The sequence below is a fragment of the Ranitomeya variabilis genome, chromosome 6 (assembly GCF_051348905.1).
Source record: "Ranitomeya variabilis isolate aRanVar5 chromosome 6, aRanVar5.hap1, whole genome shotgun sequence".
Taxonomy (NCBI): domain Eukaryota; kingdom Metazoa; phylum Chordata; class Amphibia; order Anura; family Dendrobatidae; genus Ranitomeya; species Ranitomeya variabilis.
In genome coordinates, this window is record NC_135237.1 from 348882697 (window position 1) to 348896293 (window position 13597).

The window sequence follows — 13597 nt, forward strand, 5'->3', positions numbered from 1 at the left end:
ACGGTGGTCCTACAAAGTATCGACTCAGAGGGGCAGAATAAAAATGCATCTCACAATTTTCAGATTTAAATTTTTAAAATAATTAGAAAGCCACGTATCATTTCCTTTACATTTCACAAATACTTGCTACTTTGTGTTGCTACAGTATATCACATAAAATCCCAATTAAATACATTTAAGTTTGTGGGTTTAATGTGAAAAAATGTAGCAAAGTATGAAAACTTTTTCAAAGCACTGTACTCATTCAGCTTTTATTTCATAAATTGTTCTGGAAATACAAAAACAGTGAGTGGTGAGGACTGTGGTAGTCCCTAGATTTTGTATTGAACCAAAATATTGTAACTGTAAGAGCCTGAGTACTACATGGAAAATCAGAACAGAATTTGGAAAGTTGAGCAGATGGGATTTGACACTCACAATTGACTGTTTCTTCAGTTGCTCTAGCTCACTCTTTAGTCTCTAAAAAAACAAATTAGTAAATGAAAGACTGTTCTAAATAATCAGAAATAAAAGAACTAACAATTAAAGGTGTTATCCAGCGCTTCTCTCTTTTGCCTAAGGAGGTGCAAGGCACTGTTGACATGGCATACGTCAGCTGCATGGCCAGCATACATAGAGATCCTGTCCTATTAATACGAATAGGACATGTGCCTGATACCGGATGTATTTGCAAGATACCAACTTCCTTTTTGGAAGTGCATTTGAACAGCAAGGTGGCTTGTTGTTGAAGGGAAATAGAGGAAAAAAAAAAAAAAAATCTTTAAATCATCAGCATAGCGAGTGTGAGCGAGCTGAGTGTGACCTGAGCGTAAGTGTGGACGGCGGTAAGTGTGACTTGTGACTCAGTGACTTTGGGTTCAGGGAGTTTCCAAGGGAGGAATTGCTGTTCCAAGTGTTAATTAATACTTTGTATTTATTTTTTTTTTACGTTTCTGTCTGGTGCAATCCCCATTAGGAAATGTGCTCCACAATTGTTAATGCCATCCAGTGCACATCTTGCCACATGTATGCAGTCCTTGATCAGCCGGTCGAGGGTGCATACTGCTGTGCGAGATGTGAGCATGTTGTGCATTTGGAAACCCAGATACTGGATCTAAATGTGCAGCTGGCAACACTGAGATCCATAGACAATATGGAGAGGAGTCTTCTGCTCACAGAGCAGACGCTCAATGGGATAGATGAGGAGGGGGATGGTAGGATGGAGCTACAGGACAGTGAGGCAGTTAGCTGGGTGACAGTTAGGAAGCGGGGTAGAGGGAAGAGTGCCAGGGAGGCTAGTCCTGATCTTTCACACCCCAATAAGTTTGCTAAGTTGGCAGATGAGGGGGGTGCCAGTACAGGGGGTACCACTGCTGCAGCCAGGCATGTCCTCTGAAAGCCGGAGGAGTGACTGCTCCAGTAAGGAGGGAAATAGGAGAGCAGGGCAGGCCAGACAGGTGCTGGTAGTGGGGGACTCAATTATTAGGGGAACAGATAGGGCAATCTGTCACAAAGACAGGGATCGTCGAACAGTGTGCTGCCTACCTGGCGCTGGAGTCCGACACATCGCTGATCGGGTTGACAGGTTATTGGGAGGGGCTGGTGAGGACCCAGCGGTCATGGTGCACATTGGCACAAATGACAAAGTTAGAGGTAGGTGGAAGGTCCTTAAAGATGATTTCAGGGAATTAGGCTGCAAGCTGAAAGCAAGGACCTCCAACGTGGTATTTTCTGAAATACTGCCTGTACCACGTGCCACGCCAGAGAGGCAACGGGAAATTAGGGAGGTTAATAAGTGGCTCAAGAATTGGTGTAGGAAGGAGGGGTTTGGGTTCCTGCAGAACTGGGCCGACTTCTCAGTTGGCTACAGGCTCTACGCTAGGGATGGGCTGCACCTCAATGGGGAAGGTGCAGCTGTGCTGGGGGAGAAAATGGTTAGAAGGTTGGAGGAGTGTTTAAACTAGGGAATGGGGGGGAGGGTATTCATTTTATAGGTGGGGAAGATAGTGCAGATAGAGACCTGGGCACAAATAAGGAAGTTGGGGGTGGGGGAGGCATGGCGGGTGGGGTTAGAACAGTTAGTAATTTAAGAAAGAATAGAGGTACAGAGAGGAACATCAAGTGCATGTATACTAATGCCAGAAGCCTCGCCAACAAAATGGACGAATTAGAACTAATGTTGTTGGAACATAATTATGACATGGTGGGGATATCTGAAACATGGCTGGATGAGAGCCATGACTGGGCTGTTAACTTACAGGGCTATAGCCTTTTCAGAAATGACCGTACAGATAAGCGAGGGGGTGGGGTGTGTATGTTTGTAAAATCGACCTTAAAACACATCCTGCGTGATAATATAGGTGAATCTAATGAAAATGTAGAGTCCCTGTGGGCGGAGATAAGGGGAGGGGGAAAAAATAATAAATTACTGATAGGGGTTTGTTATAAATATCCAAAAATAATGGAAGCAATGGAGAATATCCTTGTAAAGCAAATAGATGAAGCTGCGACTCAAGGAGAAGTCATTATTATGGGGGACTTCAACTACCCTGAAATGGATTGGGGAACAGAAGCCTGCAGTTCCAGTAAAGGTAATCGGATTTTGACAACTATGAGAGACAATTACCTTTCACAACTGGTTCAGGACCCAACAAGAAGGGGGCACTGCTAGACCTAATATTAACCAACAGGCCAGACCGCATATCAAATATAAGGGTTGGGGGTCACTTGGGGAATAGTGATCACAAAATAATAAGTTTTCATGTCTCCTTTAATAAGATGTGTAGTAGAGGGGTGACAAGGACACTAAACTTCAGGAGGGCAAATTTCCAACGGATGAGAGAGGATCTTGGTGCAATTAACTGGGACGATATCCTGAGACATAAAAGTACACAAAGAAAATGGGAGACATTTATTAGCATCCTGGATAGGACCTGTGCACAGTATATACCGTACGGGAATAAACATACTAGAAATAGGAGGAAACCAATATGGCTAAATAGAGCTGTAAGGGGCGCAATAAGGGACAAAAAGAAAGCATTTAGAGAATTAAAGGAAGTAGGTAGTGAGGAGGCATTAAATAAATACAAAAAATTAAATAAATTATATAAAAAGCAAATCAAGGCAGCAAAGATTGAGACAGAGAGACTCATTGCCAGAGAGAGTAAAAATAATCCCAAAATATTCTTTAACTACATAAATAGTAAGAAACTAAAAAATGATGGTGTTGGCCCCCTTAAAAATAGTCTGGGTGAAATGGTGGATGAGGATGAGGAAAAAGCCAATATGCTAAATGACTTTTTTTCATCAGTATTTACAAAAGAAAATCCCATGGCAGCCAATATGACTAGTGATAATAATTCCCAATTTAATGTTACCTGCTTAACCCAGCAGGAAGTACGGCGGCGTCTAAAAATCACAAAAATTGACAAATCTCCGGGCCCGGATGGGATACACCCCCGAGTACTGCAGGAATTAAGTACAGTCATTGATAGACCATTATTTTTAATCTTTAAAGAGTCCATAATAACAGGGTCTGTACCACAGGACTGGCGTATAGCAAATGTGGTGCCAATATTCAAAACGGGGACAAAAACTGAACTCGGAAATTATAGGCCAGTAAGTTTAACCTCTACTGTGGGTAAAATCCTGGAGGGCATTCTAAGGGATGCTATACTGGAGTATCTGAAGAGGAATAACCTCATGACCCAGTATCAGCACGGGTTTACTAGGGACCGATCATGTCAGACTAATTTGATCAGGTTCTATGAAGAGGTAAGTTCCGGTCTGGACCAAGGGAACCCAGTAGATGTAGTGTATATGGACTTTTCAAAAGCTTTTGATACGGTGCCACACAAAAGGTTGATACATAAAATGAGAATAATGGGGATAGGGGAAAATATGTGCAAGTGGGTTGAGAGTTGGCTCAGGGATAGGAAACATAGGGTGGTTATTAATGGAGCACACTCGGACTGGGTCACGGTTAGTAGTGGGGTACCACAGGGGTCAGTATTGGGCCCTCTTCTTTTTAACATATTTATTAATGACCTTGTAGGTGGCATTCAGAGTAGAATTTCAATATTTGCAGATGACACTAAACTCTGCAGGGTAATCAATACAGGGGAGGACAATTTTATATTACAGGATGACTTATGTAAACTAGAAGCTTGGGCTGATAAATGGCAAATGAGCTTTAATGGGGATAAATGTAAGGTCATGCACTTGGGTAGAAGTAATAAGATGTATAACTATGTGCTTAATTCTAAAACTCTGGGCAAAACCGTCAATGAAAAAGACCTGGGTGTATGGGTGGATGACAAACTCATATTCAGTGGCCAGTGTCAGGCAGCTGCTACAAAGGCAAATAAAATAATGGGATGCATTAAAAGAGGCATAGATGCTCATGAGGAGAACATAATTTTACCTCTATACAAGTCACTAGTGCGACCACACTTAGAATACTGTGCACAGTTCTGAACTCCGGTGTATAAGAAAGACATAGCTGAACTGGAGCGGGTGCAGAGAAGAGCGACCAAGGTTATTAGAGGACTGGGGGATCTGCAATACCAAGATAGGTTATTACACTTGGGGCTATTTAGTTTGGAAAAACGAAGACTAAGGGGTGATCTTATGTTAATGTATAAATATATGAGGGGACAGTACAAAGACCTTTCTGCTGATCTTTTTAATCATAGACCGGTGACAGGGACAAGGGGGCATCCTCTACGTCTGGAGGAAAAAAGGTTTAAGCATAATAACAGACGCGGATTCTTTACTGTAAGAGCAGTGAGACTATGGAACTCTCTGCCGTATGATGTTGTAATGAGTGACTCATTGCTTCAATTTAAGAGGGGACTGGATACATTTCTGGAAAAGTATAATATTACAGGGTATATATATTAGATTCCTTGATAAGGCGTTGATCCAGGAAACTAGTCTGATTGCTGTATGTGGGGTCGGGAAGGAATTTTTTTCCCCATGATGGAGCTTACTCTTACCACATGGGTTTTTTTTGCCTTCCCCTGGATCAACATGTTAGGGCATGCTAGGCTATGGGTTGAACTAGATGGACTTAAAGTCTTCCTTCAACCTTAATAACTATGTAACTATGTAACAACTGCTTGGCAATCAACCAAGGAATACTGCATCAACATGGCCGTTCACCTCCACATCGGGAACTAGGAGGCACTGGATAACCCTCTTTAGAGAGGACCTTTCAATTGATTTTTTTAATTTATTATAAACTGAGTACCTCCTCTAGTTGCCACTGCTCCGCTGATTCTGGAACAGTTTTTTTTGTCTTCTGTACTTTCTGTCCTAAAGTTATGTTCTTTGGTAATGATGGTGCAAATTTTCCATCAAACCAACTGGCTGCATACCACAGAACGTCTCTGGGCGTTTGCATTTTCACCTCTGATAAGAGCCAAGTAAAACACGGTTGCACCCAGAGAGAAGTTCTGTGGTAAATATGCCCAGTTGGCTGAAGGGAAAATTTGCACCATTAGGCCACATTCATTATTTGGTCAGTATTTTACCTCAGTATATGTAAGCTAAAACCAGGAGTGGGTGATAAATACAGAAGTGGTTTCTAGGGTTGAGCGAAACGGGTCGGCCATTTTCAGAAGTCGCCGACTTTTGTCAAAGTCGGGTTTCATGAAACCCGACCCGACCCCTGTGTGGGGTCGGCCATGAGGTCGGCGATCTTCTGAATCTGGTATCGGAATTCCGATACCGAGTTCCGATATGTTTGCGATATCGGGAATCGGTATCGGAATCCATATTTAAGTGTTAAATAAAGAATCAAAATAAAAAATATTGATATACTCACCCTCGGACGTGCCCTGGTACTAACCGGCAGGCTTCCTTCCTAAGAATGAGCGCGTGAATGACCTGCGGTGACGTCGCGGCTTGTGATTGGTCGCGAGCGGTCACATGGACAAGCCGCGACGTCATCTAAGGTCCTTCACGCGCTCATTTTTAGGAAGGAAGGCTGCCGGAAAGAAGCAGGGCGCGTCCGAGGGTGAGTATATACCTAATAGGAATATACTCACCCTCGGACGCGCCCTGCTTCTTTCCGGCAGCCTTCCTTCCTAAGAATGAGCGCGTGAAGGACCTTAGATGACGTCGCGTCTTGTCCATGTGACCGCTCGCGACCATTTACAAGCCGCGACGTCACCGCAGGTCGTTCACGCGCTCATTCTTAGGAAGGAAGCCTGCCGGTTAGTACCAGGGCGCGTCCGAGGGTGAGTATATCAATATTTTTTATTTTGATTCTTTATTTTACACATTAATATGGATCCCAGGGCCTGAAGGAGAGGTTCCTCTCCTTCAGACCCTGGGAACCATAGTATCCCATTGCACTGCATTGGGTTTCGTGTTTCGGCCGACCCCGACTTTTTTATAGGATCGGCCGATTTCACTCGACCCGACTTTTGAGAAAGTCGGGTTTCGTGAAACCCGACCCTATAAAAATAAGTCGCTCAACCCTAGTGGTGACGTGTTTCTATTATACTTTCCTCTAATTGTTCCACTCCTGGCTTTGGCTTACAAATACTGATGTCAAATGCTGACCAAATACTGATAGTGTCCTTATTACCGGGGAACATAACTTTGGAACAAAAGGCACAGATGAAAAACTAGTCACGAATCAGTGTAACTACTCCGGAACTAATCAGTTTAAATAAAATAAAAAAAATCCAGTGAAAGATTCTCTTTATGAAAGTTTTACTCACCACATAGTCAGCCATGAACTAAGAAAGCAGAAGCCCAGCTGCCCAAATTTAGTAATCTCATATGTTCTAATTCCAGAGATATTTGAGAATATTTATTTCGATACAGAGGAAAAAAACTTATAACAGGAAGCACAGCTACAAGTTTTCAGTATTGGTTAGATTCTCCGACTATCATCTGACATTTTGACTTAGACTAGACAGTAACTCAACCATACAGCCTTTCCGTTTTGATTTTCATAGGCATTATAAAAGTCAATTCCTAATATTTTAAGTAAACAGTACCTCATTTTCTGTTCTGAGAGCTGAAAATTCACTTTTCTCCAAGATGATCATGTCCTTTTTTGCAGAGGCTATGTGTGACATGACCTGCTGAAGACTGATCTCCTGTAATGAAATGCAAAGACCCTCAATCAGCTTCATCACAAGCTCAATAGCATATAAAATGTGACTATAGGGTAAATGTGTATCATATTCAGAGAACTATTAAATACCATCACAGGGTATTCTGCGTAATAAAGGGTAGGCTCATGTTCTACTGGCCCACAGCAGAGTGGCTACCAAAATGATCTTTCTCTGTAGGTCCCAGCACATCCACTGTTGTAGATAACAGCAGTGGCTAATTAACCTATTCAGTAAAACATGGATTGTCAAGACCTGCTGACAACTGTAATTACCCTTGACCATTTCACTATCTTAGAACCCAGGGATGTTACTATTACCCAACCACCATCTTAGACCACCAGGAAAACTGTCATTCCTGGCCAAATACCACTATGGATACTGGTATTAAAGAAATCCTGCAATGAGATTCATCCTGCCCGGACCACATACAGAGTGAATCATGCACTGGGTTTGACTGAGAAGTCTTTCACTTTATACACACGTTGGACGCATTCAGACATTTGTACAAACTGGTCCAAGATCAGACCACTATGCACGGACTGGCCGCAGATTTCCCGACCCAATAGTGGCAGCTTCCTAGAAATATATCAAATTGTCAAGCTCGGGTCATTGGGTCAGGAGACCTGAGATCAGTCCGTGCATTGTGGTCTGATCTTGGATCGGTTTGTACAGACGTCTGAATGCGTGCTTATGCAGAGACCTGTCAGTCAGCTGGAGTACGGCAGGGAGGAGCATGATGTCAGGACATATAACAGTTGGTATTCCAACACCCAATTACTTTTGTTTTCTAAGATAAGCTGCAGACAAGGAGTCCGGTTGAAGATTTCTCCTCTCTCCCAGTTGAAAACACACGAACACATGCCTAAGGCTACTTTCACACTAGCGTCGTACGACGCAAGACGAATTGCGTCGTTGCGACGTAACGACGCAAGCAGTGAAAGCGCCGCACAACGGGGGCAGCGGATGCTGTTTTTCAACGCATCTGCTGCCCCATTGTGATGTGCGGGGAGGCGGGGGCGGAGTTCCGGCCGCGCATGCGCGGTCAGAAAAGACGATCACGACGCACCAAAAAACGTTACATGTAACTTTTTTGGTGGCGACGGACCGACGAAACACGACGCAACCGTCGCACTGCGTCGCTAATGCAAGTCTATGGAGAAAAAACGCATCCTGCAAGCACTTTTGCTGGATGCGTTTTTTCTACAAAACAACGCATAGCGACGTGCAGTGCACGACGCTAGTGTGAAAGTAGCCTAAGATCATACATTGAAGAGTTGGGAGAGATAGACATGAGATAGAGGTCAGCCAAATGTTCCTTCAGCTGATAGCTTATGGTCAGCTCCACTGGCCTGGTCACTAGCTACAGTGCCCCAGGCCCTAACTTGCACTTTTGACTACATACTCACCCTGGTAGCAATAAAAGAAAACATTTCACCTACTTTCTTACTGATGGACAGGTTTTTAACAGTCTACATATGTTAGCCCCAAAGGCATTCCAGCTAACCTGCTGTACTTTGGAAACCATGTCCTGATATATGAGGTCCATATTGGCATTCAGGATTTTAAGCAAAGCTGATACAATCATCTCGGACTGCTGAGTTGTGAACCCTAGGAGAAACAAACATGAGATAATTAGCAAAATGTCTAAAGAAAGATAATATGGGGTACAAGGACAAGCCATGCGGATTAAGTTACCTCGGGCCTCCAGGATTTGAATAACCGCATGAGTGTCAAAGTAGAGTCTCTTTCCCACACCTGAAAACACCGTCCTCTTATGTGTGCGCTCGGCTGATCTACGCGACACATTACAAGCTGTAAAATAAAGCAGATCGCACACTGCTGTACCACACCACATATAACACACAGCTATCATTTCATCTCTGTCTGAAGGGAACAGTACAGCACAATTATAATCTCTGATCCACATGTACACAAGCATAGTCAGTTTAGGAAGCATTCCGACATCTGTGCAAATCAATCCAAGATCGGACCGCATTGCACAGACTGGCAAGTGCTCTCCCGATATTTCTATGAAGCTGTCATGCTCGGGTTGGGAGACCCGCGGCCAATTGTGCATCTTGAGCAGATTTGCACAGACGTCTGAATGAGCATAAAGCAATTCTAAATTCATACACACCCTGTTTGTAATGGACAGGACGCATGTACAATATGGATGGCATCCATGTCCTTTCCACTCATATCACAGACCTATTCAAGGATACGTTGTAAATCAGACAAAACTTGGATCTATCTCTGAATTTATTTTGCGGCCTTCAATCCACAAGACATGTGAAAACTGCCAAATGCTAGATTGTGTCAGTGTGACATCCTATACAATAAAGGATGGGACACATAAGAGAAAACAGATGTCTAAGGAGGAGGGAATAGGCTGCTGTCAGACACCTGTCGGTCACTTATTTCCTCTGCTGAACAAAGGATCAGGACCGTTGAAATCAATCCTTTTTTTCTCCCCAACATCTATTGAGCAAATTACCTATAAATAGTGATAAGCGAACGTACTTGGATAAGGTGTTATCCTAGTGTCTTCATCGTGCTCGAAAAATATGTTCTAGACCTTGAGGCTCTTAGGCATTCCCTGCATGTGTCGCGGCTGTCGATCAGCTGCAACACATGCCATCGCGGGGACTCGAACATATTTTTCAAGCATGCCGAAGACACAATCGGCTAGCACCAGAGCATGCTCAGATAACACCTTATCCGAGCACGTTCACTCATCACTACTTATCTATATATATAATTGTCTAAGGGTTTTTCCGTCTGTCTGTCTGTCTGTCTGTCCTGGAAATCACTCCATATAAGGTATGGTCTACAAACAGGATACCTTATATGGAGTGGTCGGCGGTTTGTAGACCATACCTTATATGGAGTGGTCGGCGGTTTGTAGACCATACCTTATATGGAGTGGTCGGCGGTTTGTAGACCATACCTTATATGGAGTGGTCGGCGGTTTGTAGACCATACCTTATATGGAGTGGTCGACGGTTTGTCGGGCGGCCTCGACCAATCAGAGATGGGCACAGCATGGCGACGATGATGTCATAATGGTTGCCATGGCGACGATGATGTCATAAAGGTTGCCTCGACCAATCAGCGACGGGCACAGTCTGCCGCGAATCACATACTACGGGGACATGCATATTCTAGAATACCCGATGCATTAGAATCGGGCCACAGTCTAGTATTACATAATCAGCCAGCCACACCAAAACTAAGAAGTTCAGCCAATCTTAGGGCATAATTAGCCTGGTCACCTGTGTCCTTTTTAAACACAATGTTTAGGACAGGCCAACCACAATTCTATTGCCATTGAACATCACTATTGGCAGCACATCTCCTGCCTACACAAACCCAAAGACCCCAATGATCTGATAGTGATGGCAGGTTAGAAACATGTTGTACATGGAAAACCACTTTAATAGGGCCAGTGTGGGAAAGAAAATAGTGCATCCTCTCCAGTCTACTAGAATCAACATCTGGCAGGGGGCATCATGACACTGCTGCAGCCAATCAGAAGGCACTGATCAACTGCAACCTTCTTGTTCCATCTGAATCTGTTCTTTACGCTCAGACAGAAAGAGGATGCTGCAGCTGATCAGCCTCCTTAGGGCTCACACAGACGAACATATAAAGTGGACGTGTGGTTTCCAAGTTTTGATCACACAGGCCCATGTTACTGAAAGCGGCTGTGTAGATGAACAAATTTTCTCTTGGTCTGAATCTTGGATGAAACTCACCGATTCAAGTCTATGGGTGCGTAAAAAAAATAAAATAATAATAATAATAGGATCCCACACGGACCATCCCATTGGCATATGATTTTTACAGATACATTTTAGTTATTATAAACCTAGGAAATTGTATGCGATAATGTACATTTTTTAATGTCAATGTATGAAAATGGATGCCACGCAGCCGTAAAAAAAAAAGATACATGAATGAAAATCAGTCTGCCTTAAAGGGACTCTGTCACCTGAATTTGGAGGGAACAATTTTCAGTCATAGGGGCGGAGTTTTCGGGTGTTTGATTCACCCTTTCCTTACCCGCTGGCTGCAATATTGGATTGAAGTTCATTCTCTGTCCTCCGTAGTACATGCCTGCACAAGGCAATCTTGCCTTACACAGGCGTGTACTATGGAGGACAGAGAATGAACTTCAATCCAATATTGCAGCCAGAATGCAGCCAGCGGGTAAGGAAAGGGTGAATCAAACACCCGAAAACCCCGCCCATATGACTGAAAATTGTTCCCTCCAAATTCAGGTGACAGAGTCCCTTGAATCAGACATGTAGCTGCCAATCGGGGGTAGCACTGAGACGATAGCCTGTAAGCTTGCAAGCAGGGCCTTCACTCCTCTTGGCATCTGAGTTATGTGTTTGTATATGTCTTTATCTTCTGTACAAGTCTCCTCTGTAATGCAACTGCTGCAGAATATGTTGGCGCTATAGAAATAATTATTAGATCATGGAAGTAAAGTAGAGACATCGTTGGTGAGATCTGGTGTTCTGATCTCTAGTCCCCATTGTCTGCACGTTATCAATCTAGATGGGACAGGAAAACATTACATGCAGCACTTTCCTGCCAGTCATACTATGCCTTTAAAATTAAAGGGGTATTGCCATGTGGTACAGTCTGGCATTATATGGAGACCACGCCGCTGTCAGTGCAGGTTTAGCTTCCCCTACATGTGATCTGATGATCCCTCATACAGGAGGTCAGAGGACCCCTTTAATGACACTAGTTTTCCTTCTCACTGTGGCTTAGTGATGGGGAGGGTGTTCCGGGGTTATCTCCAGCCTTTGCATGTTAGTTACAGATCCCATTATAGTCACTGTAGCGCAAATTAGGGAGTACAGGTCCCAAACATTGCAGGCCATGCCGAGGACTGCAGCTGCGCATGCGCTAGTCCTGACCGCACAGCTCTCACCTCCACTGCGTGGTCTCCGCACAGCTATGGCGTACATACACTTCACATAGGACTGTGCACAACGTCCGTAGCTCAGCATAGTGAGGCAGCTCCGGCGGCCACAACGCGTCCGGTCACCAGCACATAGCCCTGCCCTCTGCCGGTGCAGCTCCTGTCAGACACGTCTATGTGTTACTCATAACATAGTCACCAAATCCCAGCGGCGGCGCGCATTTACTGCTGTTATTATTTGTGTTCAAAACCTCAGTGAGTGTAGACAAGCAATAAAGTTCGGAGAATACAAAAATTGATGCGGAAATAGGCGCTTCTCTCCAGTTGCGTCATCAGCCCGCGCTGTCCCCCATACAGGAGGTGCTTTACCTATTGCACTGCATGGTCACAAGGTGGCGCTGCATCCACCACTGAGACAGCTTTATCTGTACCGTGTCCGTGTGCAGATAGTCACAGGCACGGCAACTAGGAAATCCCGAAGACCAGCGGAAAGCTCTTCTTTTTTTCCTGCTTTTAGATTGTTAAACAATAAAAAAAATGCACACGAACATTTTGTGACCAGCACCAAACAGAATAAGGCTACTTTCACACTAGCGTCGTTTTAATACGTCGCAATGCGTCGTTTATGAGAAAAAACGCATCCTGCAAAGTTGTCTGCAGGGTGCGTTTTTTACCCATAGACTTTCGTTAGCGACGCATTGCGACTTATGGCCACACGTCGCAACCGTCGTGCAATGGTTGCGTCGTGTTTTGGCGGACCGTCGGCACAAAAATAGTTACATGTAACGTTTATTTGTGCGTCGTGTCCACCATTTTCGACCGCGCATGCGCGGCCAAAACTCCGCCCCCTCCTCCCCGGACATTACAATGGGGCAGCGGAAGCGTCGTAAGACTGCTTCCGCTGCCCACGTCGGGCATTACTTTCACAACACGAGTTGGCACGTCAGGCCAACGCTAGTGTGAAAGAAGCCTAAGGGTATGTGTCCACGTTCAGGAAACGCTGCGTTTTTGACGCAGCGTTGTGCAGCATGCATAAAAAACGCAGTGTCCAGATGTTACAGCATAGTGGAGGGGATTTCATGAAATCCTGTCTCCACTATGCAGTAAAAGACGCATGCGGCACACCCGAGAAAACTCACATGCGGCGCGTCTTTTAAGAACGCAGCATGTCCTTATATTGCAGAAAAAACTCAAGGACAACGCAGGTGACCTGCCAGTGACCTCAGGTGCAGATTTGGTCAGGATTTTACCTGCATAAAATCCTGACCAAATCCTGAAGCAATACTGAACATGGACACATACCCTTAGGGTATGTTTCCACGTTCAGGAAACGCTGCTTGTTTGACGCTGCGCAGCGCTGCAGCGTCAAACAAGCAGCGTCCAGATGTTCCTGCATAGTGGAGGGGATTTGTTGAAATCCTGTCTCCACTATGCGTGGAAACCCGCACGCGGCGGCCCTGCGACTCCGGACATGCTGCGCGTCTTTTCAGATCGCAGCATGTCCGTACACCTTGCGGGGACGCAGCGTCCCCGCAAGGCATATCACAGG

At 44.6% G+C, this 13597-nt stretch overlaps 1 protein-coding gene across 2 annotated transcripts in view; it reads right to left on the reverse strand.

Moving 5' to 3' along the window:
- The window catches only part of MCUR1 (mitochondrial calcium uniporter regulator 1), a 59668-nt gene extending 47249 nt beyond the window's left edge, over positions 1–12419 (reverse strand). The window contains exons 1-5 of one of the 2 annotated variants that reach the window (XM_077269917.1): positions 12058–12419; positions 8808–8924; positions 8617–8720; positions 6993–7094; positions 418–459 (exon numbers count right to left, since the gene is read on the reverse strand). In XM_077269917.1, the coding sequence (XP_077126032.1) occupies positions 418–459; positions 6993–7094; positions 8617–8720; positions 8808–8924; positions 12058–12136 (444 nt within the window). In that variant the 5' untranslated portion in view covers positions 12137–12419. The remainder of the gene's footprint in view (positions 1–417; positions 460–6992; positions 7095–8616; positions 8721–8807; positions 8925–12057) is intronic. The other variant, XM_077269918.1, reaches the window with a different exon arrangement.
- Positions 12420–13597: the final 1178 nt, after the last annotated feature.